Source organism: Aspergillus nomiae (genome assembly GCF_001204775.2).
Source record: "Aspergillus nomiae NRRL 13137 chromosome Unknown contig00193, whole genome shotgun sequence".
In the NCBI taxonomy this organism is placed as follows: Eukaryota; Fungi; Ascomycota; class Eurotiomycetes; order Eurotiales; family Aspergillaceae; genus Aspergillus; species Aspergillus nomiae.
The window spans coordinates 1-27,435 of NW_015378248.1; the positions used below are offsets into that span (position 1 = coordinate 1).

Here is a 27,435-nt window from a genome sequence, read left to right on the forward strand (position 1 = left end):
GCTGCCTGCGTCGCTTTTTTTTTTTCTTTTCTTTTTTTTCTTTTTTTAATTTGTTTTTGGGTTCTTGCAATGGGTCATGGGCCACTGCAGTTAATTTCCCTTTCGGGCACATTGCATGCAATAAAAGCATTATGATTGGTGGATGCGGGGGTGTGAGTGATACATGGTAACCAATGGAAAGAGAAGTAAAACGCGGCCTGAGTGAAAATTCCCCCACTGAAATTGGAGTTGTTTCTTTTGGTCGGCACTTGTTAGCCGGTTCCAAGATGCACCACCGATACAGAGGCTTTACAAGGGGGCTCATGGGAATCTGGTCTGAATAGATCGCAGAATGGCGAACATTAGTACTCCGTACTCATCCTGCAAAGAGCTTAAAGTACAGCATATAGTATGCAGAGTCTTGAATAGACCATATCTATAGATAGTACAACGGTCCATCACCGAGACTCGACTAAGAAGACTAGATCGAGACCCCACAGGAGCTACGCCGTATATCACTACTCCGGCGTACACACTTCTGCTATGTTCCTCCAAACTTAGTTCTATATGAGGAATAATTATGGATCTCGACTCCATATAGTAAGTTCTTTCCCTAAAGTGACATCGAACCCGGAACCCCACCACATATCAACACGGACCAATTCACACCGAGAAACAATGAGTCGGATAAGGCCATTCCTTGGCCCGATGTTCACCGGTTGTTCTCCTAGTTATCCTGATTCAGCGGTCCCCAGTATTTTGCCGGCCTGTGTATTCAGGATTCAAGTCTTACCGTTTAGGCATCAGTATTCAATCAACATCGTGAAGACTCGGGAGCGATTCAGGTAATGGTGGATTTCGCCGTCGTCCTCTTCCGAACAACTCCTTTTATTTCTCGAGGGCAGCTTCCCCGCAAAGTTAATCTACCTACGAATGACTTCCCCCATGTCTGGGCATTGCGCGAATGACCTCATTTTATTCTGCTCGTCACTGGAAGTTGCACGAACAAAGTCACCTGAATATGCGACCAAGTCACATACCCGGAGACTCGAGGTAGATCAAGGCCAACTCCGGTCTATGTGAAGTCAGGTTGCGTTGCATTGTCTAACGACGCGAGGGGTCGTTCGCGAATCACTCTATGAATGGCTCGAAGTCCGTAATCTGCGTCAACTTCACTAAAAGGGACATCACGGCATGAATTTCATCATGTCCACCGGTACCCTTAAAGCTAGTTTCACTTAAGGCTCAACCTTGCTGCGTAAATACACCCTTAATCTCTGAACTTCCATAGTAGTCCTCGGCGGATACCTGGATGTTCTTCACTCATTGGCAGAAACAAGAGCAAGCTATACTTGAGCTTCTGTCAATGGGCCAGTTTTATCTGATACTGTATCTTCGGAGGCCGTTTCTTGCTATAACCTACAAGGTCGGGTGGGGTCCATTCCAGATCTCCACACTCCACGTCACCTTGATTGCCAGTGCTGTTCAGCCAGGAGCACAAGGCTGTGCACTACTTACGTTCTAGGAGGGAGGTAAAATAACCGGAGAGAGGAGTCGGAAGTTCAATTTTGTATATCGGCTGTATAATCAAAACGAAGAGTTGGCAGCCTTTTACATCAGTATACACACCTTGGCACACAAGACCATCCGGTGATATACCACATCGCGGAAGATCATGTACATAATCAGCCGATCAGAGATGTCCACGACTCAATATCGAGGCGCCAACTAGCTCCGAGATAGCCGTGCTATCAAGAATATCTCAAACAACTAAGATTCGCCGGCACATAGCTCGGCAGATTCAAAGCCTATAATATGCACCCCCATTGCCAAGCCGATGCCCCACGGGGGTCGAATAGGCGGGTCTCGATACCATCCGAAGGACCTTACCCCAGAGCCGATGTCGTTCTCACGTTCCGATATGCTTGGTCAATATGGGATGCGGTGTGCGTGATGCATGATAGAAAAGGGAAGCCTCGCACCTTTGCGAATTTTTGCTCAACAACGCTTCAAGTGCTTGAGTTCTTCCAATATACCCCCAGTTACTGCTGGAATCATTAGATTTCAGACACAACCCTCTTCCCAATGTGCTCACAACAAAAGACCTTTCATGTCGCTGTCGTCGGCGGCGGCATTGCCGGCCTATCCCTCGCCATCGCCCTCTACCACCGAAATATCCCAGTCACCATCTACGAGCAGGCCGAAGCCTTCGGTGAAGTCGGCGCAGGTGTCTCGTTTGGCCCAAATGCAGTTGAGGCAATGAAAGCTTGCCATTCGGGTATTCACGAAGCATTCGAAAAGGTCTGCACAAAGAATCTGTGGCCTTCGAAACAAAAAGTGTGGTTCGATTATCTAGACGGATATAACAAGGGTACCTCGACGACAGCGAAAAATGCCAGTCGCCAAGATATTGCATTCACTATCTCCAACAGCCTCGGCCAAACTGGTGTTCACCGCGCTCACTTCCTCGACGAATTAATTAAACTGATCCCTAGTGATATCGCGCGGTTCAATAAACGACTTGAAAGCATTGTCGAGCGGGAGACCGACGGGAAAATTCTCTTGAAATTTGCTGATGGGACGCAAGATGAAGCCGATCTGGTTATTGGCTGTGACGGTATCAAGTCTCAGGTGCGACAGGTGATTCTGGGAGCAGATCATCCCTCTGCTAAGCCGTCGTATACCCACAAATACGCTTATCGCGGGCTGGTCCCGATGGAAAAGGCGATCGAGGCGATTGGAGAGGAATTAGCTTCCAATGCCTGTATGCATGTAAGACATCCTCAATGAACATGCTTTCTCCAGATGCGCTGTTATACTGATGACGTGACAGATGGGCCCCGGTGGTCATATGCTGACCTTCCCTGTAAACCAAGGGAAAACCCTCAACATTGTTGCGTTCCATACGACTCCGGAGGAATGGGCCGATTATCCCCGATTAACGCGACAAGGCACACGAGAGGAGGCGCTCCGTGACTTTGCCGGATATGGGCCGAATGTCATTAATCTGCTGGAGTTGACAGACGCAGAGCTCAGCGTGGTAAGTTTGTACTGCATCTAGAAAGTAGTAGTGTATATACTAATAATAACCTGTAGTGGGCTATCTTTGACCTTGGAGAAAACCCGGTTCCTACATTCTACAAAGGCCGGGTCGCAATATCCGGCGATGCTGCGCACGCTACATCACCCCACCACGGTGCCGGAGCTGGCTTCTGTCTCGAAGACACTGCCGTCCTTGCTACGTTGCTAGCGGATGAACGGGTCCAAACGCACAAGGATCTAGAAGCTGTTCTTGCTGCATATGATATCAGTCGACGGGAACGGTCCCAGTGGCTTGTCCAAAGCAGCCGGTTTATCGGAGATAGCTACGAATGGCGAGCCGAGGGGGTCGGGAGCGATTTCAAGAAGATTGAGGAAGCGATCAATTATCGGAACGGCGTTATTGGCAATGTGGACATTCCTCAAATGTGTGCAGATGCCACGAAGTGTTTAGAGAAAAGGCTGTCTAGCGTGACCAAGGCCTCGATATAGAGTTTAGAATTGTTTTTACTAACCCTGCATTTTCGGTGTCTTGTTGGAGCGATCGTTTGGAAGTGTATCTATCATTCCGCATCTAGTTTTTGTTCAGTGATATATGTACAGCCATGGGTAGATGATTTCAAGAGATATTGAAAGCACAGGCAACGTCAAAGCTTGAAGCAACAGTTAGAAACTTCGGATTTGGCATAGTTCTCTCTTCTTCAGACCTTAGTTGGGAGTGATTGCTGACTACTACTTCATATACAAAATACAGATTGCCATGAATCTAGTTCCAGAAAAAAGGAGTCTATAAAAAACATATAATTAGTCCCAGTGGTAAGTTAACTGCGGTATTGGTAGCATGACTCACAGATGTACATATTGGCTCCATGTTAAGATGCCATTGTTCAAGCCAGGTCATTCCTCTTTTGATGTTACTGTAGCTGATTCAGTTCCGGTTATCTGATCACATTCGCGCTGTGATAAACTTGTAGGAAACAGCCCGCGCCATATGGAGGATAAAGGATTTAACAAGGTTTCAATCGGGCTATAAGGTAGGAGAGCTGTATCGTAGAAGAGCATGATTGATTGATTGATTGTTCTTGGCTGATTGCACTAGTGAGGGTAGAGACACAAATCAAAGGATACTTGAGAAGTCTACCAGTACACGATAAAAATTCATTTCAAGCCATTTGACCATTCTCTCTCTTTTATTAAAATTTTACCTATCATACTATTAATCCTTAACAAACTGTGTAGAAGTAAAAGCAAACACTGCACAGGATGTCTCCAAGTCGTGGGTGGAATTGATTGGCTCCACTGCTATTGATCCCCCATCCACAATTCAGGCTGCGGTTCGTTGGCCAATCAACTAAGGACATTTGACATAGTGCTGAAGTTTGGTTTGTTTGACATGTTTGTCGATCGGAAGTCCTGGGGATCGCACTTCCGATCCCCTTATCCCCCCGCACCGCTTTTCCGACTGATGGTCTGTTGGCCTCGGTTTGGGCTTGGAGGATGCAATTTGAATATCTGGAAGATTGACGTCAGCAATTCGTGGTCTCATCCCTTCATTCCTTCTGAATATAATAAGAACTCTAGACTACTTCCATGAAGCTTAATTATACCCTGCATATTCTAGACATACGATGAACTCTGTGTTTGCTAAGTTGTTTTGTTGAGCTCAAACGAAAACCAAGTAGATACTATATGTCCTAGCAGTGAACAAAGGTTGTAGTGCAGTTTAAGTGGGTTTGACTCAGAGTTGTATACCAATTGAAGAAATATGGAATTACTAACTAGGCCCTTATACTGTACTGGAAATTGTAGGTGTTTTATAGTGTTGTTCCGCCGGTGTGCTGTGAATAATATATATTTCCGCTCTCTTCATGTTGCGAGTTACTCGCCGCGAACATTATAGGAACCGAGGACAAGGATATGAGTCGAACAAAGATATGCGATATATTAATCTGTCGTGCCGCGTGTTTGAGGCACAAAGGGGTACGATGAAAGTATTTGACCCCTATATCAAGGGCCTTTGACCGCCTGATGTAACCACATACAAAACAGGCCATTGTAGTTTTACTAACAAAGAGTTACTAACAAAGAGTCTGAAGCGGTGAACCCGAGGAAGTACTGGGGGTCAAATACTTTCTGACCCCCATTGGACTCTGGAGTAGGTCCTCATCAATCTCGATAAGAGCCACGATCGATTTGGGAAAAGTTCCAGGCAGTCGGAAATGCTGTGGGGCTGGTGCCTGAGACCTGGGGTTGCCGCTGCCAATAAAACTTCAGATCCGTCGGCCACAAGGCAGCAGCCGCCATTAGTGGCCTGTTGGCTAAGGCTACCAGGCCGTCGCAGGACCCCTAGAGATTGGATAAGTATCGCTTCTTCACTCTGCCAAAGTCATCTCTCAATCAAGTTAACTTCCCTTCCCCTTGCATTTCTTTCATTGTTCTTCTTTAAATCAGCCATTCCCTATCACATCAGACCGCAGTTTTCTTTCTCCATCCCATTACCATACTTTTACACCATCAAGCAACGGACTCATTATCGCTCTATTACATCATTTGTTTCTTTCACCTCGGATTCTACCCTCATCTCGTATTATCCATTCCTAGACTTAATTGGAACCATGCCGCCGAAGAAGAATTTATTCCAAGACGTTGTTGTCGTTGTTGCTGGGGGCTTTTCTGGCTATAAGCAAGGCAGGTTTCCTTTTGACGCAGAGCGTTGAGAGCATCGAGCTAACCGATGCTATTTTGGGTTACAGCGGATGTGAAGAAGCTCGTGGAAGGTCAGGGTGCAAAATTCAGCACTACCGTGACAGGTGACTGCACACATCTGGTGACCAGCCAGAGAGAGGTGGATAACAACAATTCCAAATGTAAGTGCCTCGTCAGACTCCCTTATGTTCTTGATTTACTGTCCATTCTGCTCCAATCGCACGGATGTTTCTCGACCATTATCCTTGGTATCTCGGCTGATTATAATTTACACAGACAGACAAGCTTGCAATGTCTACAATTGCAATATTGTCTCCATCGATTGGCTGGTGGAGTCTATAGACGCAAAGAAACCAATCCCTGAGAAGCCTTACTTGCTCAGCAAGAAGGATGCAAAGGCAGATGATAAAAAGGACGACGAAGAAACTGACAAAAAGAGAAAAAGAAACGTTCGCTCGAAGAAGTGCTGGATGTCAGTGAGGACAGTTCGAATAAAAAGCCCAAAGATGCACAGAAACTGGGATCTAAGACTTTGAATGTTCCAGTTGACGAGGGCTGTTATCTCTCAGGTAGCTATTATGCCGCTGTATATATGTACCCCACGCCCACAGAGCGCTAACGCTTTTGGTGATAGGCTTTTCAGTGTACATTGACCCAGCAGGGCTGATTTGGGATGCCACTCTCAACCAGACTGTTTCTGCCAATAACGCCAACAAATTCTACCGCATCCAACTGTTGGTTGACAGGTCTGGAACTAACTTCAAAGCCTGGACCCGATGGGGCCGAGTGGGCGAGTCTGGCCAACATAGTCTTCTGGGAGGTGGTGATCTTTCTGAGGCACAGATTCATTTCCAAAAGAAATTCAAAGACAAATCGGGTCTATCCTGGGATAACAGACTGGACCCCCCAAAGAAGGGCAAATACACTTTCATCGAGCGCAACTACGAAGAGGACTCTGATGAAGAAAACGATGAAGATCAGGGCACAGCGAAAAAGAGCGACGAAGAGAAGCCAACCGTGAAGAGTGAGCTGCCTGACGAGGTCCAGGATCTCATGTCTTTCATTTTCAATCCGAACCATTTCATGAATACAATGGCTTCTATGGACTACGACGCTAAGAAGTTGCCACTTGGAAAGCTGAGTAAGGGAACTCTGAGGCGGGGTTTCTTGAAGCTGAAGGAACTCTCCGAGCTCATCGCGGATCCCAATCTGGCAGCCACTGAATATGGCACATCCTTCAATGCAGCTGCGGAGGACCTCAGCAACCAATACTTTACTACTATCCCTCACGTGTTCGGTCGTAACCGACCTCCCGTGTTGAATTCCGACCAGCATATTAAAAAGGAGATTGAGCTTCTTGAGGCCTTGACAGATATGGAAGTTGCAAACGGTATCATGAAAGAGTCGAAGGATGCCGACACGATCCACCAGTTGGACCGTCAGTTCCAGAGCTTAAAATTGCAAGAGATGACTCCTTGTATGTCCCTCCTTCACTCATCTGCCTAGACGAGTTCCCTAGAATATGGCCAAACCTTTACTAATGCGCAACAGTGGACCACTCTTCTACTGAATTCATTGAGCTGGAGAATTACCTCAACCAGTCGCGCGCCTCTACTCATCATTTCCGCTATAACGTGAGTTTGGCCTTTTTTGTCACGATGCTACAGTACTGACTAGATGTAGGTCGTCAATATTTTCCGCATTGAGCGTGATGGTGAAAATGATCGATTCCATTCTTCCCAATATGGGAAAATCAAGAACAGCGACCGCCGTCTCTTGTGGCATGGATCCCGTAGCACTAATTTCGGTGGTATCTTGAGCCAAGGTCTGCGCATTGCGCCGCCAGAAGCCCCTGTGAGCGGATACATGTTTGGCAAAGGTGTCTACTTCGCGGACATGTCCAGCAAATCCGCCAACTACTGCTGCTCCTACAACAGCGGTGGTATGGCTTTACTTCTGCTTTGCGATGTTGAACTCGGAGACCCCATGCTTGAATTGGACCACAGCAACTACAATGCTGGGGAAGATGCCAAAAAGGGCGGCAAGATTGCGACTCTCGGTAAGGGTAGAACTGTCCCGGCAGCTTGGAAGGATGCTGGGAGTGTCAATTCGCAGCTGCAAGGGGTGAGAATGCCGGATGTCTCTGCCTCATCGAAGAGCGCCAACGCCCAGTCACTGATGTACAACGAATACATTGTGTACGACGTCGCTCAGATCCGCCAGAAGTATCTATTCCAAGTGCACATGCGATAATTACTAGGCGGCTCTTCGATGGTTTCTTTTATTTGGTTTTATTAGTGTTCTTAAGCGGGAGTTTGGAGGTTATGCTCTTTAATATGTCTGTTAGTTCTAGTGAGCGAAAGCGAGGGCGTTCGGGCTAGAATCTTTTTCGTTGCCAATACTTGTGCTTGAAGCTTATCTTCGTCGCAGTTTTTCCACATATCCGTGGTTTGTACAATAGCACGATACCTGATGAGACAATGCATTATTATTACAAAATTGACTTGGAAAACTGAAATATGACATTCAAATCAGAGTTCTGACACTCCAATGTCGCCAACGTGCAAAAAGGTCACGCAAGCCCACGCCAAGTTGATCAAATCCTGAGGGACGATGATGCCATTCCGGCACTTGATCAACAATCTGAATATCCTCTCCTTGGAGGAAAATAATTGGTTTTGTTAATTCTGAACCTAACCGTAACCATGATAGACTCATTTGTCAAATAATACCAACTAATTACTGACCAGCAAACGAAACTGCACCTTAATCATCGCGGATACCTACAACAAAACCACCTTACCATCCTATCAAGACATGCATAAACCTCTTGGCACAAACTAGTATATTTCCAAACTGAACGATAACTGGCCACGAAACAAGAAAAATAAAATCAACCGGCAGCAGATCTTATCTACACGCAACAGTACCGGCATATGGCGTGCCAAACCCCAAGACATGGTTCCCCAGTCTCCCACTCCACATATAACAATGTGCTCGGCTGCCCAGAACGACAAGAATGCCTAGAACATGCTTTGAGAGCTTGAGTCCTACCATGGCCACCAACAAGGGAGTCACCCAGAAGCTGGTCGACGATCACAGCGGGCACTACTACACCGAACCAGCGACCGATCCCAAGGGTACCTATCAGGTGGAGACACAGCCGTATGAGGAGTCCACGGATCCTCAGGCGAATAATCCCTTCGCTGATCCGGAGGTCGCGGAGCGATATGCGTTGATCTATGAGAAGGCGCAGTATGAATGTCGACATGTGTTTGATCCGACGTTGACTTGGACTCCGGAGGAGGAGAGGGCGCTGGTGCGCAAGTTGGATTGGAGGGTTTGTCTGTGGGCTGTAGGTCTTTCACATGTTTTGGCTGTTTCATTATGACTGATGGTTGGTATAGTGTGTGATGTTTTTCGGGTTGCAGGTCGACCGCGGGAATTTGGTTCAGGCTGTGTCCGATAATCTGCTGGATGATCTCAATCTTTCTTCGAATGGTATGTTTTTCCGTGGAATTATGAAGAGACCGCCGTCTAATTGAAGCAATATGCAGACTATAACACGGGGAATACTATATTCTATATCTCATTCCTCCTAGCTGAGCTGCCCTCTCAGTTGGTATCTAAGAAGATCGGCCCCGATCGATGGATTCCTATGCAGATTTCCCTGTGGTCTATAGTAGCCACCTGTCAAGCTGGTCTGACGGGGAGGTCTTCATTCTATGCGACGCGGGCACTCCTAGGGATTCTAGAGGTATGTTTCACTGCCATATGAAGTGTTTAAGCTCACACGACTACAGGGTGGATTCATCCCGGATATCGTCCTCTGGTTGTCGTACTTCTATACGAGCAAAGAACTCCCGACTCGGCTCAGGTACAGCTCTCTTTGCCAGTTTTAGATTGAGTGTCTAATGAGAGATAGTATTTTCTGGACCGCCCTGTCCGTGACAACGATCGTCACATCATTCATGGCATTCGGCATCCTCCACATGCGCGGCGTACTTGGATGGGCTGGATGGAGGTCAGTACCGTTCCCTGCACCGACAAACGGATACTAACCTATTTAGATGGCTTTTCCTAATCGAAGGCCTGATAACCCTCCTCATCGGACTGGCCTCGTTCTTCCGAATGCCCGCCTCAGCAGTCGAGACGAAGAAATGGTTCCGTCCAAAGGGCTGGTTCACCGACCGCGAAGTGCGCATCGTCGTCAACCGCGTCCTTCGAGACGACCCCTCAAAAGGTAACCCCCTTACACGCAAACCCTAGCCCACAACTCACAGTGGGAACAGGAGACATGCACAACCGCCAAGCAATCACTCCCCGCCGCCTCTGGAATGCCCTTTGTGACTACGATCTCTGGCCCATCTACCTCATCGGCCTGATCGCCTATACCCCGATGGTACCCGTGAAGTCCTACATCACTCTGACCCTAAAGGATCTCGGGTTTAACACCGTGCGTCCCCTGCCTATACCCATCGAAGTTAAACCTAACACAGGTGAAATAGTTCGTAACAAACCTCCTCACGATCCCCAATAGCGTAGGCCACATCATCCTGCTGCTCGCCCTGACTAGACTCAGCGGCTATCTCAACGAGCGCTCCCTTACCTCCATGCTCCAATTGGTGTGGACGCTACCCTGCATCGTGGCTTTGCGCTTCTGGCCCGGGACCATGGAGAACGCATGGGGCACGTATGCCGTTGTCACGGTATTGCTTTCTTACCCTTATTGCCATGCGATCGTTGTAGGCTGGGCGTCGAAGAATTCCAACAACGTCGGCACCAGGACTGTTTCGGCAGCACTATATAATAGTGAGTTTCCTTCCCCCCCTGACCTTTCTCTTACCCTCTCCCAGACGAAATACATATATGGCATCGATACTAATTGAGACACAAAAAGTGTGCGTCCAACTAGGCAACATCATCGGCAACAACGTCTACCGAGCAGACGACAAGCCGAAGTACCGCCGGGGTAACGCCATCCTCTTGGCCCTGAATCTCCTGGGCATTCTGCTTTTCATCGCGACCAAGGTGTACTATGTGTTGAGGAATCGGTACCGGGAAAGGGTGTGGAATAGTATGACAGAGGAGGTGAGACTCTTTCTGCATTTCTTTTTTTTGGTTGTGGAACTGTTACTGATGGTGGTATAGCAACGACAGGATTATTTGAATAATACGACTGATACGGGGAGTAAGAGGCTGGATTTCCGGTTTGCGCATTGATGGGGTGATGTCCAACTGGGGGGGGCTGTTTTTCTTTCGGGGGGTTTATGTCCGTGGTTTAGATCAGGGACATGATCTGATGTTCATTCTTTGATTCGAACTGCATATCATGGCAATCTACCCTCCTTTACGGAGTACACCGAGAAATAATGAGATCTACTCAGTAAATGAAAACACCATTTCACCACAAAAAACAGAACACACTCCAAACCTAGTTTGTAGATAATAAACACTATGCCTCAATATACCTTCATATCTTGGCGAACCAGGTTCCCCTGCCGATCAGCGAGGACCCTTGGAGATGAATAGACTCTTTCTGTTAGATCTGGCGATCCTTGCTAGGGTGATGCATGCTTAAGTCTCTTGCGACGACATCTGCTTTTTTCGGGTTCGTGGATGTGGATTGAAAGTTTGGAGAAAGCTGGTGTGTGGGGTTCTGGTTCGATAGATATCTTACTCCTAGATTGGATTGTGTGTTTTGAAATGTTGTCTTGTTTATTGGTTAAAAAGGATATTGCCAGCTGGTGGGTGTGATGTCTCAGTACCGGGTGATGCTGTAGATACCGACAAGGAGAGGAAGTTGAGTAACCCTGGACATATGCAGCCGGGATGGGTTGAAGCATTCCTCATTTGCCCATCTCTACCCTCCTCAATATGTACAGTTTGATAAAAATAAATGAACCCGAAGAAAAAAAAGACCCGCCCAGACCCTCGCCACTACTACTACATCCATGCATCCATCTTACATACATTCAACCTCCCCCACAACCCTAACCTAAACCCAAAAGGAAACCCCAGCACGCCGACAAAGACAAGGAAACAAAAACCACAAACCTGTACTAGTGGGAGGCGACCTCCTCGCCTCATTCCCCCCAGAAACCAATAAAACGGCTGGCACCCGCCGATGCCAATCTCAAAAAAGCAAGGATAGCCGTTCAGCCAAGCCGAGCAATCAAAAGATTCAACTTTCCCGGCGAAACCCCCTCGTACTCATTTCAACCATGCCACGGCTTGGCCAGTGCAACCCAAGTCTTCTCCTCCGGCGTGGACCGTCGGCATGCCCCTCAACTTGGCTCGTTCCTGTCCGACTCTTATCTCTGCCAAGGTCTTGGCCGCTTGACCCCTCACGATGCGATGCGTGCTTTTGTCGCCGGATGGCGTTGAGAGACTTGGAGTCGCATTGACGGGGGAGAGATTGACAAGAGGGGGGGGAAATTAAAAGGGCAGTCGCGATTGGGGGGGGTGCTGCTGGAAAAGATATTTAAAGTAGACTGGGGACCCGGGGGAATTGCTTTCCTTTTTCCATTAGGGTTGCGGATTCAATCATTCCTTGGATTTGGGATTGGTTTTTAGCTTCAGTTATTTTTATTTGCCCTACCTTATCGTTATGAGGTCGCTTTTGTGCGCTTCCTTGCTTTCGGGGGCGCTGGCTGGGAGGGCCCTTGTTTCGCCGGTGGGTTTTCTTTCCTTCTCTCTTTCTACTCTTTTCCTCTCTGGTTTTTTGTTTGCTTTTTTGGTGGTTGATTGTTGTATGTTGGTCGTAATTAATGGTTCATAGGATACGTTTCCTGAGGATGTTAAATTGAAAGACCTGCTGGAGGGTTCCCAGAAACTCGAGGACTTTGCCTATGCCTACCCCGAGCGCAATCGCGTCTTTGGTGGTAAAGCCCACGACGACACCGTCAACTACCTCTACAAGGAGCTGAAGAAGACGGGCTACTACGATGTCTACAAGCAGCCCCAGGTCCACCTGTGGAGCAATGCCGACCAGACGCTCAAGGTCGGCGACGAGGAGATCGAGGCGAATACCATGACCTACAGTCCCAGCGTCGAGGTTACCGCTGATGTGGCCGTCGTCAAGAACCTGGGATGTACCGAGGCCGATTACCCATCCGATGTCGCCGGCAAGGTCGCCCTCATCAAGCGTGGGGAGTGCCCGTTCGGCGACAAGTCGGTTCTCGCGGCCAAAGCCAAGGCCGCGGCGTCGATTGTCTATAACAACGTTGCCGGTTCCATGGCGGGCACCCTGGGCGCGGCGGTGAGTGATAAGGGTCCGTATTCGGCCATTGTCGGGATCAGCTTGGAGGATGGCCAGAAGCTGATCAAGCTTGCGGAGGCTGGATCGGTGTCGGTGGATCTCTGGGTGGACAGCAAGCAGGAGAACCGTACGACGTATAACGTGGTCGCGCAGACGAAGGGCGGCGATCCGAACAATGTGGTCACGCTGGGTGGCCACACGGACTCGGTCGAGGCGGGCCCTGGGATCAACGACGATGGCTCAGGCATCATTAGCAATCTGGTCATTGCGAAAGCGTTGACCAAGTACTCCGTCAAGAATGCTGTGCGCTTCCTCTTCTGGACGGCCGAGGAGTTCGGCCTGTTGGGCAGCGACTATTACGTCTCCCATCTGAATGCCACCGAGCTGAACAAGATCCGACTGTACCTGAACTTCGATATGATCGCGTCGCCCAACTACGCCCTTATGATCTATGACGGTGATGGATCGGCGTTCAACCAGACTGGACCGGCGGGTTCCGCCCAGATCGAGAAGTTGTTCGAAGACTACTTCGACTCCAAGGACTTGGCTCATATCCCGACCCAATTCGACGGACGTTCCGACTACGAGGCCTTTATCCTGAACGGGATCCCCGCCGGTGGAATCTTCACGGGTGCCGAGGGCATCATGTCCGAGGAGAACGCCAGCCGCTGGGGCGGCGAGGCCGGCGTGGCGTACGACGCCAACTACCATGCCGCGGGAGACAACATGACCAACCTCAACCACGACGCCTTCCTGATCAACTCCAAGGCCACGGCCTTTGCGGTCGCCACCTATGCCAACGACCTGTCCTCGATCCCCAAGCGGAACACCACCTCCGCCCTCCACCGCCGCGCGCGCAGCATAAGACCATTCGGCAAGAGAGCCCCCAAGACGCACGCTCACGTCTCGGGGTCGGGATGCTGGCACTCTCGAGTTGAGGCGTAGTTCTATAGTAACCATCGTCTACCTAACTCAAGTTACAAGAATAGTTAAAAATAAAAAAGAATATATTCTTTCTCAACCATGAAGTATAAACAAAGTACAAAAGAACCCCACCCCGACTCCAGTAATCCCCCATCATCCCCTCATGAAACACAACTTACTCCCCCCCGGAACACCCTCTCAAGAAATGATACAACCGGCTAGTCAGGCCTTCTCGGCCTTAGGCGGATACTCCTTGCCATCGCGCTCGACCTTGGGCGTACACGTGCAGCGGTCACTCTCGGGCACCGCATCCAAGACGGAGGGAATATGCGCCCCGCAACCCCACCAGGAAGTTTTATCTATATAATCAGTTAGAACCATGCAATCATTCAACTACCCCCAATCAAACAGAAAACAAAACAAAAGAAATAGAAAAGAGAGACATACGGCAGGTAGAACAAGTCGCTTTCATGCACATCTTTGAAGTTGGGTATTGGTTGTTTTCAGATATGGGGATGGATATAGTACTGCAGGGAACGTAGAGCGGACTTGATATAGAGTACTAATGTAGTAGTAGGTTTGCAGTAGTACTCCGGAGTAGGTTTGTAGTGGTTGAAGAACTCTGGGGTATTTAAAAGAGTCGGAAGATTGCCGCCTTAGTCATCCTTCTGGGAAGTGTGGGATTTTTGATCGCCGTTTATTTTGGTGGGGGGGGTTTGAATATGGGTCCCCGAGTCGGCGTTCTTCGTGTTTCTTAGGAGCACTCCGGGGTACTACTGTAGGGGTTGGTTATCTAAGACTGTGTTAAGTATTACAAGATAGTGGTCAGTTCGGAATTGTAAGGTATATATCATGTTACAGGCCTGGTTCAAGCAGACTAGAAGAGCTACGAATAGGATGTAGTTAGTAGGTCAAAGCTATATATAGTACTACAGGCATATAGAAGAGCTAGTAAATTTACCACACAGCATTAGATACAATGGGAATCACGTGTCCTGGTGGTCACAGGAGGTAGATAAAGCAATACGGGTTTTTTGTTCCTTGTTCCTTTTTCTTTGTAATATTCTTTGTAGTTTTATTGCGCAGTTGGGAGCAAGGCAAAGCATTGAAGCAATGTACTAGGAGTAGCACGGAGGACAGGGCTGCAAGAAACTGTCTGGGCTCTGATAGGTTATTTAATACTATTATGTCACCATACAGTAGGTACTATAAGTAAGCTGCGGAAACTAATAAGATTACTTGGACAGTTAATTGCTTGGGCGGCTTGAATTGCTTTCAACTACTCTTCAAGGCTTGCTTTGGTCAGACTCTAAGTGGCGGACATGTAGTGCCTGAGGCACCCTCCGTGTGACGGGTCAGTCACCTGAGCTGGCAGTAGCCCTAGTACATACAGTTTTACCACAGTATAAAGATGCTTTCTTTTCTTTTCATTCCTTTGCTCTGGTATGTAGGTCATGGTATGCGTGTTGAAAAGGCGACCCGTATCTTAGACAGCTACTTTCTATAGCGTGGTTAAATCAGACAAAAGTTCTCCAGGACCATTCTCTTTTAAGGGCCGTGCCAGCCGATAGTGCACGTATAATATGTGATCGATACCGCGCACGCCGAGTATCGTGAATTGAATTCGTAGCGATGTAACGATCGCTTTCAATAACTCTATATTCCTGTCCATTTCTGGCGAACGTGATGTGAGTTTGCGAGAGGCGGCGATTGTCCAAGCTGAATCGCGGGGGAAGGAGTCATGAAGAATAACCAGCAAAGGATATAGATTCGCTGATCTCCACACCGACTAAGGCTAAATCTGACAACTCTTTTTTTTCCTGCAGGTGTCTGCACAAATCACAACAGGAAAAAAAATAAAAATTAAAATAAAATAAAATAAAGGCTCTGTTTGAGTGTGGGGAGAGTACATGGTCCTTGCAGATTATATGTTTTGGCATAGCTGAATCGTCTGCCAAATATGAAATACTAATATGTGGATGCATGTTAAGCGATCGAGAAAGCCTGCATAATATGACATCTCGTATTCTATCCCTTGCGTTGCTCGGGCTGGAGCATTGCTGTGCTCTGAATAATGTCCTTGGTATATCTAGTTTGTCCTCTGCTGGGATAATAATTCTACAAACCAACTCTCAGTCTTCGACAATTGTTCTTTTTGTTTTCGAGTCGTGTCTTTTATAATATCTCTTTAGTCTCACCTCTCTAAATTCCTTCGGCAAAATGAAGTTCATCGCTATCCTGTCTACCCTGATGCTTGCTGCCTTTGCGGTGGCAGAGTTGGCTATCCCAGCTGAAAATCAGATCGGAAAAAGAGTAAGGGCTTGACCACCCCCCCTCTGAGTCAGATAACTTGACTTGTGAGAATATAGAGACTGACATATATGGGATATGAATAGGATGTATGTGCTCTACCCCTCGTCTCTACTTGAGAGATAATGTGAGGATATCTAGACTGACAGATATGGAATATAGGAGGTATGTGCTCGATTTCTTCCTCCAGGAGAGATAACATGAGGGTATCCAGGCTGATAGAGATGGAATACGGATAGTGTGTGAGTATTCAATCCCCTTTCTATTTAAAAAGATGTAGGCTGACAGAGATGGAATATGGATAGGATGTATGTGCTTAAACCCCCTTCCTGCTTGAGAGATAATATAAGCATATCCAGGGCCCAGGGCCCAAGCTGACAGAGACGGGATATGGATAGGCGGTATGTGCTCAACCTCCCCGTCCCGCTTGACTCCTTCGGGGATAAATTCAGATTATTGTGAGAATATCCAAGCTAATAGAGATGGGATATGGATAGGCGGTATGTCAATATTTTCCCGAATTCGACATGAGAGATAATACAAGGACATTTTCGCTGACATGGACGGAATATGGATAGTGTGTGCGTGCTTCATCCCTTGATGAGTTGAGAGTTAAAGTGAGAATATCTTAGCTGACAGAGAATAGAATGTATGTGTTGAACCCGTTTTGTCCTTGAACGATAATCCGAGGATATCTAGGCTAATAAAGATGCGATACGGATAGGCTGTATGTACTCTGCTCCGCCCTGCTTGAGAGATGACATGAGGATATATATAGGGCCGAGGCTGACACATGCGATATGGATAGTGTGTATGTACTCTATGATATCCCTTCCTATTTGAGAGATGACTTGAGGATATCTCGGACATAGGGCCCAGGCTGACACAGATGGAATATATATAGGATGTATGTACTTCAACCCTTCCTATTTGAGTGATCACTTTACCCTTGAAAATGTGAGACTGACAGAAATGGGATATATATAGGTTGTATGTACTTTAACCCTTCCTACGCGACAGATTACTTTACCTCTGAAAATTAGAGACTGACAGAGATGGAATATGTATAGGATGTATGTACTCTACTCCGTCCTGTGTGAGAGATGACATAAGGATATCTAGACTGACAGATACGGGACATGGACAGGGTGTATGTATTCTAGCCCTTCCCTTCCTATTTAAGAGATGACACAAGGTTATTTAGGCTGACGCATGGAATCTGCATAGGATGTATGCACTCTACCCCGTCCTATCTGAGAGATGACCCAAGGATGTCTATACTAACAGAGATGGAATATGGATAGGATGTATGTGCTTAAACCCTTCCTGCTTGAGAGATAATATAAGCATATCCAGGGCCTGAGGCCCAGGCTAACAGAGATGGGCTACGGATAGGACGTATGTGTTCTCCCTGCTTGAGAGATACTATATGGATATCTAGGCTAATAGAGATGGTCTAATGGGATATATACAGGCTGTATGTGTTTAACCCCTTTCCATTCAAGAGATGACTGGAAGATATCTAGGGCTAGGCTAACAGAGATGTGATATGGATAGTGTGTGAGTGCTTAATCCCTGTTTACTCAAGAGATGACTTGAGTATATCCAGGCTGACGGAGATTGAACATGGATAGGACGTATGTGTTTCATCCCTTCCATCGGAGAGATAACTTGGGATATAAGGACATACAGACTAACAGGTATGGAATATGGGTAGTTTGTATGTACTCAATTCCTTTCTATTCGAGAGATAGGTGAGAAGACTTGAGAATATCTAGGCTGACAGAGGTGGAATATGGATAGTGTGTGAGTACCGAACCCCTTCCTACTAATAAGGTAATATGAAATTCAGTGAATATCTAGGCTGACAGAGATGTGATATGAATAGGAGGTATGTGGTCAACCAGCTCCTGCTTAAGAGATAATATGAGGATATCTAGATTGACAGAGTTGGGATATGGATAGGAGGTATGTGCTCAACCAGCTCCTGTTTAAGAGATAATATGAGGATATCTAGATTAACAGAGTTGGGATATGGATAGGAGGTATGTCCTTAATCTTTTCCTACAGAAGGGATAATACAAGGATATCTAGACTGACAGAGATGGGACATGGATAGTGTGTGAGTGCTGGTTCCCCTTCCGCTTAAGAGATATACTCATCAAATGATTCATTTTAGTGAACACCTTGTGCGTGGCCGGCATAGTACTGCAGTACTGGCAAAGCCTCTTCGATGTAAGACTGAAGTCTGGAGAAAATCACACTAGAGCTCTTATCCACTGACATATTTGTTTACTAGCATGGCCGAATTATACAAGCCTATTTCTGGCGAAACACTCGCGACTCACGGAATCGCGAACGAATTCGGTCTTCGGCTTCCAGAATGTATTTCATTTGCCTTGGGCAAGGTTTTCCCTATTTAGTTAGGTTTCCCTTGACTGTTATGTGAATGCAAAGGCTTTTTCTATAAAAACCCTCTATCTACTGGCATCTTCAGATATAGACAGTCGTCAGTTATGAAATTTGCTTTGTGCCGTAGTCTGCGTTCCTGTAGGGGATAGAACCCTGACATTGCTGATGGATTAGTAAGGTCTATTCAACGAGCCCACAGAAAGGACGGCGACAATAAAGAACATCCCGCAAACAGATGACACAGGTGGGAACTTACCCGGGTAATAGCCACAGTGAGATGGCCAGGATTGTCTCTTGAATTGGAGACTGCTCCTTGAGGCAGATTTCTATCTCTAGAGATCTACCATTCTGATGGCCGTCTTTCATTCTCGTGATTGCTCTGGGAGGATCAGCATGAATTATAAAACCTGGAGATGACCGCTGGGGGCCTTGCGCGTATACGCCAGAGCCAGACGCAAAGGCGTAGGACACTGATGCATCAAACTGGGCTAGAATGGCTTTCAGTTCATCCTCAAACCTTGACTCATCACTTGATCTGGTGTCATGTCCGGACGCGATATCTCACACAGCATCATGGAGTCCTGTCGTGAAATGGCTCCTTTGGATGGGAAAGTACGCTTTGGTTTATGACCTTTTCGGGATGCCGATGATGGACATTCGCGGGCGCGGCAAGACAGCCATACTTGGTGTCGATTAGGTAGTTATCGGAAGGACGGAAGTGGCTGTAGGTCGTAGATCTTCTGTATAACGGACGTATTTATCTATGCCTTGGCGCCTTGACGTGAAGGATCACTTAGTTATCGGAAATCCCGATGTGGCGCCAGCGATCTTCTTGCCGTCCGCCATTTAAATTCACACAAGATATTCGGATACCAGAAACCCTAACTCTAAACTAGCTAAGCTAACTAGCCAGACAACCAACTCTTGGTTTAGAAGCTTGTCCAGGCTGACGTGAAAACCCAAGGTTCCTTGGCGGACACCATCTACGGACTAAGAGTGTGTAGGGAAAGCAAGAACTTAATACCAGTAGTAATCAAGTAGGCCTGCTATATCTTCTATGCAAAGCAATAGGCTCAAAGCGCGAGCTGAATAGCAGACGCCTGCTCAAAGCTCTCATACTGCGACTTTCCGTCTATCAAATTGACCGCCTGCTCGTCGGCAACATAGGTCTCCACCCATCCCAGCCGGGCCACGACTCCCTTCTGACTAATAAATGGCCCTTCGATGGACTTCAGAGCAATGAAGTCCGGGTCTGTCGACACCGTCACCAGGCCTGCGATCTCGCGGAAGTAGAACTCCACCGTGAGGTCGTGGTCGTCGACGGTCCAGCCGTTCTGGAGACGCTCGCTTGCGGCGCGCAGCACGTTCTGTACCGGGCTGGGGGTGAAGTGCTATTTCAATGTATAGTGTAAGCTTTCTCTTGTGGTTTTGCTTGGTGGTGCTGAAAAGAGCAGGGATGAGAGTGCTTGCGGGGAGGGAGCCTCACATAGCTGTATGTCTCCAGCTTATGCCGTTGAAGGATCTCGATGACTTTGGGGATATACTCCTCGGTCAGGAAGCGGTGACATTCTTCCTCGGTAGAGTCTGGGTTGCGGTAGTGGGCAAGTGTTAACTTGAGCAGACGTTGCGGGGCCATGATGCGTGGAATTGCGGGGTGGAGGAGGAGAAATGGCAGGGTCTTGGGCTCATACAGAGTCTGCTGCATGGGTTGTCCTATTTATGATTCCCTGCATCTTGCACGGACGCCGAGTCTTGGCTGATCGCTACGGTCCGATGTGAAGTTCGCCGATTCGGTGACCCCATGGCCGATTAAAAGTTGGACGCAGCGCCGGCAGAATACGAACGTTTATAATCTACTGCTATTTTCATCTTATCATCTTCGTATAGACATAATGGGCTCCACCCATACTCCGCGTTTGCTCTAGTAGCTGAAACACGAGAAGTCATGATGGCTGCACCGGTTCTAGCTTTCTTGGGTTACATCGTTTAATATTCGTCATTGCGAGCGTTAGCCGCGCAACCGCTGGACCTCGCGACAGCAGCTCTGCAGCCGTGCCGCTACCTGCATGAATTGGCTTTCGCGTTCGCGAACCGCCACCATGATCATCTTGACGGCGTTGTGGCCGTTGGGAGGACTTGGGGGCCGACTGACGTCGATATCCCCCATCTCCTCGGCCAAGAAAGGGGCCGTGAGCTTGTTCACCAGGTCTCCCAGGCGATCGAGCAATTGTAACGCCGACTGAATCACCAGTACGATGTGCCCTGCAGGATCGTCCATGGCGAAGGCACCGATCTGCAACGAAGGGAGTGGAATAGCTGAGCCCTCAGCCAGGGCAGTGCCAAATTTGTCGGCGGTTTGCGAGAACGTGATGTGGTACGTTTCGATGAGCCGCAGGTAAGTAGATAGAGCGTGTAGTAGTGATGCTTGGTCGAGGGCCGTCTCCGGCTGCTGAGAGTCGATCTCTGAAAAGCCGGGGGTGCTCTGGGGGGTGGCTTTGGTGATCATCTGCTGGAACCGTGAGGAAAATGAGGATGATCCGACCAGCGGCGATTTCCATTGCGAGTTCTGTGCAGTATTGGTCTGGGCAGTCCAGTTGCCCCCGCGACGCAGAAGGTTAATGAAACGTTGGGTGAGAACGAAAGTTGTGTCAATCGCGCAGTCAGACGTGGGAGTACTGCTGCCATTTCCGCCCGGGTTTGTGTTCATTGAAGTTGAGTCGAATACAACAGGATCCTCTAAGGTGTGCCGGATCAAGTCTATATCGAGTTCCAAGAGGTCTTCCATAAACTGCTGTAGAAAACGCGTCTGTGGACCGACCTTGCGACCGCCATCAGCTGCTTGTGACAGGTCCAAATGCCGGGTTGGGCCAGCACCATTTTCTGGGGGAACAGTCTCCGGCACACCCAGTCCCGAGAAGGGCTCAAGGAAAGAAAGGTGGGTATCAGTGATCGGAGTGAGGGTTGCCTCGCTTGGACGAGTGAAGCGAGCAAAGACGTCAGAATCCATGGGTGCGTCCGAAAGACTCAGCGACCGTGGAAAGCCTTCCGGTATTGTGACGCTGGGATCTACGCCGATACATAGGTCCGGTAGTGACGGCCCGGCAGTGGTAAGTGGTGTATTCTCGGCATTTATAGCGTGAGGCTGCTCCTGGCAGTCATCTTCCGGGTATTGGCGACCCCGGTATGAGTGGTTGGCGCTCTCCAGCCCACATATCCCAGAGGGATCCGGAGTACTCAACTGGTTCTGTGCGTCCAAGTTGGCCAAATGTGGTCTCAGGCGCTGTGCTATTTGAGGTGCTAATTTTACATTCGACTGTCCGTCGCTCATCCATTTGGATGTTTGGGAGTCGGATCGGCGAAGTTGATGGTTCGGTCGGCGACCGCGATTGGAGGGACTGAACACACAGTTGGCGCCAGCTCTCTGACAACGGCTACATTTCCCTGCATCGTTCCGGTGACATCGCAATTTGAGATCGTGGCAGCGATCGCAGGCTTGCCGTGACGGTGGTTCATACATTCTCCGGGGTCCCGACGTCGAGATTCTTCGGGCACGTGTGGGGGGGGCAGATGTTGGGAGAGGCGGGGAAAGAAAGAGCCTAAGAGATGATGCGGCTCTTACAAAGAACGTTTGTTTGTTTGCCTTAGGAAACCCTGCTACCGAGTGACACATGGAACTTGCATTTCTGACCTGGTCCCTGTTATATTTGTATGTCCAGGTTTAGTTGAGATCGAACAAGTGCCTTTTATTTGCTGCTTGTTCTTTTGCGTCACTCGTGTTCAATCATACTGGGGGCCTCGCCATGAGATTGGGTTGGGCCCGCAGATTGGACTGGTTGGCGATCTCCGGGCTGGCCTTTCCACGAATGACGCGGAGCTGGGCGGCTTTGGTGCTTATTGTACATAAGAACTAGCAAAGCTCAGGTAAGCGGTTGCGGCTTGTATCTCCGGCAGAATATCCTAGTGGCTTTGGGTGATCTTCGTCACCTCCTCAACGACAGGTACGAGCTATCTAGAACCTCGTATTTATATTCGTATACAGACATGGATCTAGATATTCATGAAGAAGATACTATACCCCATCAGGAAAATGATCATATACTGGAATTCTAATATAGTACTTTTCGTAATTTATATATGAAAGTCTGCAACTGACGAAACTCAAAAACTCTTCAAAAGGATGTACTATATTTATGCAGTCTATCTATATGGGATATGGCGTGACTTGTGGCTGAGAAATTCGCATTATGACAGGCGCCATTTTCTATCAATTGTCATGCAGAGATGGTCTACACCTCTGGCTCGGCTACGATAGTGCTTACGGCCCGCCATGGGTAGCCATCCTTGTGGCGTTAAAAGCGCTCGCGGGAACCGGTGCTTGCTAATACAGCGAAAAAGTACGGAAGATCTCAAGGGAGTGCGTGTTTATAGCGACGACAGCCGTGTCCATAGCATGGATGAATTCGGTGACCTTGAACCAATCAGCAGCCTGGAACGTTCGTATATGTGATCTGAAAGAAACATCACCGAACTTCAATTCGGCGTCGGCCATGTTGACAAATGCACCACCCAATTCTTAGAAATCTCTGTTCGATCATGTCCTTTTTCTGCGCGCGAGACAGCCGCTTCGGCTTGCTCGATTCTCGATTCTGTACTATACACGAACCGGTACAATGTCGGACACCTCGGACACTGCCATACAGCCCGTCGAAAAGAAGCAGGGGAAGGGATGGCGCTTCTGGGCGATCTATATCTCACTTTGCGTGTCGATCCTGCTAGCTGCCGTGGAGTCGACGGTCACGTCAACCGCATTGCCGTTCATCTCGGATGAATTGCGTGCGGGCGAGGACTATGTTTGGTTTGTCAACTCATTCTTCCTCACGAGGTAAGCCCGTTCTCCTGCAAAGGCTCTGCGGTGGATGAGACTAACCTTTTCCAAGTGCTTGCTTCCAACCCCTCTTTGGACAGACCGCGGACCTCTTCGGACGACGATGGCTGATGATCGGCGCTGTGGCCTTCTTCGTCCTCGGCAGCGGTATCAGCGGCGGTGCCATCAACTCTGCCATGATGATTGCCGGGCGAACAATCCAAGGAATTGGTGGAGGTGGTATCAACGTGATGATCGATATGATTGTCAGCGACCTCCTCCCATTGCGTGAAAGAGGAAACTTTATGGGGATGATCTTCGCCGTGTTCTCCATTGGCACCTCCCTTGGTCCGTTTATCGGAGGTGCTCTGGTACAACATAGTTCCTGGCGATGGGTGGTAAGTGCTTACTCGATACTGATACCTGATGGGACGTGTTTGGCTCATGCAACTCACAGTTCTATCTGAACCTCCCGATTGGCGGAACCGCGCTCGTCTGTTTGTTCTTCTTCCTCCATGTCAACTACCAGAAAGAGCCCTGGCAGAAAAAGCTCAAGCGAATTGATTATATCGGCAATGCGCTACTCATGACCTCCATCGTTTCCATCCTGCTCGCTCTCACCTGGGGCGGTACCGCCTACCCCTGGTCCAACTGGCGCATCATCATTTGCCTGGTGCTCGGATTCGTCGGCATGATAGCCTTCCATCTATACGAGGCCAGCCCGTGGTGCGTAGAGCCCATGATGCCACCACACATCTTCGGCAACCGGACCTCCTTCTCCGCTCTGATACTATCCTTCATCCACAACATGCTCACCTTCTGGGTCGTCTACTTCATCCCCGTGTACTTCCAGTCCGTCAAGCTGTCGAGCTCGACTCGCGCCGGTGTGCAGTTCCTGCCCAGCGTGATCCTCGCCGTACCCACCGCTATGGCCGCAGGTATCATCCTCACCAAATGGGGCCGCTACCAGCCCATGCACGCCGTGGGCATGGGTCTGGCCCTGTTAGGGCTGGGCCTCTTTACCCGCCTAGATGCCGATTCAAGTGACGCCGAATGGATCATCTACCAGATCATCACCGCCATCGGGCTCGGCCTCCTGCTCACGACGACCCTGGCCGCGGTGCAGGTTCCCCTGGAAGAGAAGGACGTGGGCCTGGCCACCGCCACCTGGGCGTTTATTCGCAGCTACGGCGCCATCTGGGGCATCTCCATCCCGGCTGCGATTTTCAACACACAGTTTGGGCGCTTGTCCAGTCGCATCTCGGACCCTGCTGTTGCGGCGCAGCTGGCCGGCGGCGAGGCTTACTCTCATGTCTCGGCTACTTACATCAAGTCTCTTGAGCCTCAAGTTCGGGATGAAGTCATCAGCGTATACTCGGATACGCTTAAGCTGGTTTGGCAGGTTTCGCTCGCTTTTGCGGCCTTGGGATTTATTATCGTCTGGTTTGAGAAGCAGCTCAAGTTGCGTACGGAGTTGGAGACGGAGTATGGGATCGTGGATCCGAAGAAGGAGAAAGATAGTGAAGGGGGTGTTGCAGCGTAGACAGAGGGGTGGGGACAATTTGCGTCGGAGGTACCAATTAGATAGTTAAAAATTGACTTAAGGGAAGGAGAATTGGAGAAGAATGATTCGGTGTTTGTGTGGTGCGCTTGTGAATTGCTTGGATTGCATGGATTTGTCTTCATAGTCGACTACGTTATTCCGATAATACTAATTTAATATGTTGCAAATTTCCCAGGTTGCTTTGTACCTCCGACATAACCCAGACGGTTATACACTTCGATGGATCCCAAACTGCTCATCCAGGAAAGCGAACACACGATGCTGCGCTAAGCCAAAAATGCCAACCTTGGCCTGCAGCCCGCCGTCAGACACTTCCTTGCCAACCCACAGACGCTTACGCTCGTCGGGAAGATGCGCCAACCGAGCAAACACCTTGTTCGCGCTGGGGTCCTCGGTGGCGTAGATGGACGCCGCAGCACCCGTGACCATGACAGGGCACTTGACCCGATCAAGGTACTCCCCACCATCTGCAGTCCGGAGTGTAAAGTCCTGCATACGTCGCATGGCATCCGCAGGGGTCTTCATACCCATGGCCCACTTTACCTGGTTCATCTCCCATTTGATCTGGAAGTTGAGCCGGGACAGGATATTCATTGTGCCGTTAAAGATGCCATCGCCCAGCCAACCTGACGTCCAGGCCTTGATAAAAGGAGCCGGCATGCGAGTGATGGCAACTTCCCACATTGAATAGAACGGGTCGACCGCGATACAGGCGGAGATGCGGGGATCGGCTGCACCTCTCAGCGCGTAATACCCTCCCAACGTGGCGCCATGGAGCGCAATGCGAGTGAGATCGAGCTCCAGATCGGGATGCTGCGTCGCGAATCCGTAGAGAAAGTCCACCACGGCCCCGGTGACAACCTCCCAATCAGGTCGCATGTATGAGTGGGCCTCGCGGCGCAATACAATGCCCTGACCGGGGCCTTCGAATGTCAGCACGGCATATCCCAACTCGGGTCCTGATGCCCCGCCAATAAAATACAGCTCCTCAACGGTCGAGTCCAGACCTCCAGTACTGATCAAGACAGGAGTCTTGGCATCTCGTAAGCGCTTGGATGTTGCGGGCAAGTAGAGGTAGCCGGGCAGATGAATGCCCTCGTATGGGATGTCCACTTCGTAGACAGGTCCGTCCAGGAGATGAGTGGCTTTTTTGAAGTTCTGGATCGAATGCTCCGCTGTTTCGAGAATGCGGTCATCTGGTCGCGTGTTAAGCATGAATTGAGCGGCGCGAAAATAGTTTGCGGATCGGAGCAGCGCATTGCGGCGGGCTACTTGATTTCCTTGTAGCTCAGCCTCTTTGGCTAGTGTTTCTGCTCGGGATCCGGCTTTTGTCCATGCATTGTACCAACTGTTCGGGTCTTGCTCTTTGATGAGCGGGAGGACATCGAGGGCCTCGCCGATCTCGCATCCGCCAAAGGTTGCAGATCCAAGTAGTCGGACGAGTTCGAAGTTGAAGAAGCCGTCTTTGAAGAACTGGTACATTTTCGAAATGAGCCCACGCTTGAGACTGGGAATCTGTAGGGGTGGTGTGGTGCATTACATATCGACATCCAGCGGAGTTGACTAAGTTGAGCTTGTGTTGGTTTTTACTTGTGCTTACTGTTCGATAGTAGTCTTACAGGCGATTCGGCATCCAACGTCGCCGAAACATTCGGGTCCGATGCATAGGATCGCCGAAATCAATGGTCGTATGTTGTCGTATGATTGAAGGAGAGACAGACAGAATATCGAGGTTGTATAACTACAGCCACGAGCCTTGGGAGACTGCACGCAAACCAGGACAGCCAACAGCCTCCAAGCAACCAAAAATATCCAGCGCCATGACAACCACAGACCTAAACCTCGGCCTCAATCTCCTGAGATTGGCCCCTCTGGTCATCTCAACTGCGTCCGTGATGTGCGGAATTGACCAAACCACCGCAATTCGACCCTTCGCGCAGCCTGCTCTCGCTAAAGCCGGTGGACCTGTTCTCCCACATTGGTTCCCGGGCTTCTTCGATCGCACCATCGCCGTTGTGGGCGCCTCGTATCCGCTTGCATTTGGAACAGCGCTGATCAATACGTGGAAATACGGGGCCACACTCGACCCCATCACGAAGTACTTCTACTGGGCTGGAATGGTGTTCTCCGCGGGGCATTTTCTCTACGGCCCGGGAGCGATGAAGATCATCGCACGGATCTGCGAGAAGGAAGAGCCGGGCTCGAAAAACACCCAGGCGACACACGAGTGGCTCGCTATGAACTTCATCCGCATGCTGACGGTTGATGGACCCGGCTGGATCATGTACTTCTGTGCCGTGTTGTCTGCAGTGCGTTTCCCGTAAGGTGCGGGCAGCAGGCCTTTGCGCGGCGAGGTCGCATTCTAATTTCTGACAC

The 27,435-nt window shown here is 49.1% G+C and overlaps 9 protein-coding genes across 9 annotated transcripts; 6 read left to right on the forward strand and 3 right to left on the reverse strand.

Annotated features, from left to right (window-relative positions):
- Positions 1-2,064: 2,064 nt before the first annotated feature.
- Positions 2,065-3,510, forward strand: ANOM_008043 (FAD-dependent oxidoreductase; the record flags this gene model as incomplete). Its single annotated transcript, XM_015553299.1, has 3 exons — positions 2,065-2,751; positions 2,813-3,019; positions 3,076-3,510. The coding sequence occupies 3 exons, from the start codon at positions 2,065-2,067 to the stop codon at positions 3,508-3,510; spliced, it is 1,329 nt and encodes a 442-aa protein (XP_015405629.1).
- A 2,242-nt stretch (positions 3,511-5,752) lies between these two features.
- On the forward strand, positions 5,753-8,059 carry ANOM_008044 (putative poly(ADP)-ribose polymerase PARP; the record flags this gene model as incomplete). Its single annotated transcript, XM_015553300.1, has 5 exons — positions 5,753-5,885; positions 6,359-7,201; positions 7,276-7,358; positions 7,408-7,949; positions 8,023-8,059. The coding sequence occupies 5 exons, from the start codon at positions 5,753-5,755 to the stop codon at positions 8,057-8,059; spliced, it is 1,638 nt and encodes a 545-aa protein (XP_015405628.1).
- A 720-nt stretch (positions 8,060-8,779) lies between these two features.
- On the forward strand, positions 8,780-10,947 carry ANOM_008045 (putative allantoate permease; the record flags this gene model as incomplete). The annotated part of the gene is made up of 10 exons (XM_015553301.1): positions 8,780-9,079; positions 9,132-9,225; positions 9,282-9,481; positions 9,528-9,601; positions 9,650-9,748; positions 9,795-9,967; positions 10,017-10,180; positions 10,233-10,536; positions 10,625-10,815; positions 10,876-10,947. The coding sequence occupies 10 exons, from the start codon at positions 8,780-8,782 to the stop codon at positions 10,945-10,947; spliced, it is 1,671 nt and encodes a 556-aa protein (XP_015405627.1).
- Positions 10,948-12,334: 1,387 nt separating this feature from the next.
- On the forward strand, positions 12,335-13,930 carry ANOM_008046 (M28 family metallopeptidase; the record flags this gene model as incomplete). Its single annotated transcript, XM_015553302.1, has 2 exons — positions 12,335-12,400; positions 12,506-13,930. The coding sequence occupies 2 exons, from the start codon at positions 12,335-12,337 to the stop codon at positions 13,928-13,930; spliced, it is 1,491 nt and encodes a 496-aa protein (XP_015405626.1).
- Positions 13,931-19,704: 5,774 nt separating this feature from the next.
- Positions 19,705-20,267, reverse strand: ANOM_008047 (EthD domain-containing protein; the record flags this gene model as incomplete). The annotated part of the gene is made up of 2 exons (XM_015553303.1): positions 19,705-20,022; positions 20,118-20,267. 2 exons carry the CDS (start codon positions 20,265-20,267, stop codon positions 19,705-19,707), a joined length of 468 nt encoding a protein of 155 aa, XP_015405625.1.
- A 372-nt stretch (positions 20,268-20,639) lies between these two features.
- Positions 20,640-22,148, reverse strand: ANOM_008048 (Zn(II)2Cys6 transcription factor domain-containing protein; the record flags this gene model as incomplete). Its single annotated transcript, XM_015553304.1, has 1 exon — positions 20,640-22,148. One exon carries the CDS (start codon positions 22,146-22,148, stop codon positions 20,640-20,642), a length of 1,509 nt encoding a protein of 502 aa, XP_015405624.1.
- A 1,153-nt stretch (positions 22,149-23,301) lies between these two features.
- ANOM_008049 (Major Facilitator Superfamily protein) lies at positions 23,302-25,038 on the forward strand (the record flags this gene model as incomplete). The annotated part of the gene is made up of 3 exons (XM_015553305.1): positions 23,302-23,513; positions 23,569-23,893; positions 23,953-25,038. The coding sequence occupies 3 exons, from the start codon at positions 23,302-23,304 to the stop codon at positions 25,036-25,038; spliced, it is 1,623 nt and encodes a 540-aa protein (XP_015405623.1).
- Positions 25,039-25,266: 228 nt separating this feature from the next.
- On the reverse strand, positions 25,267-26,541 carry ANOM_008050 (alpha/beta hydrolase; the record flags this gene model as incomplete). Its single annotated transcript, XM_015553306.1, has 1 exon — positions 25,267-26,541. The coding sequence occupies one exon, from the start codon at positions 26,539-26,541 to the stop codon at positions 25,267-25,269; it is 1,275 nt and encodes a 424-aa protein (XP_015405617.1).
- Positions 26,542-26,879: 338 nt separating this feature from the next.
- Positions 26,880-27,383, forward strand: ANOM_008051 (uncharacterized protein; the record flags this gene model as incomplete). Its single annotated transcript, XM_015553307.1, has 1 exon — positions 26,880-27,383. The coding sequence occupies one exon, from the start codon at positions 26,880-26,882 to the stop codon at positions 27,381-27,383; it is 504 nt and encodes a 167-aa protein (XP_015405618.1).
- Positions 27,384-27,435: the final 52 nt, after the last annotated feature.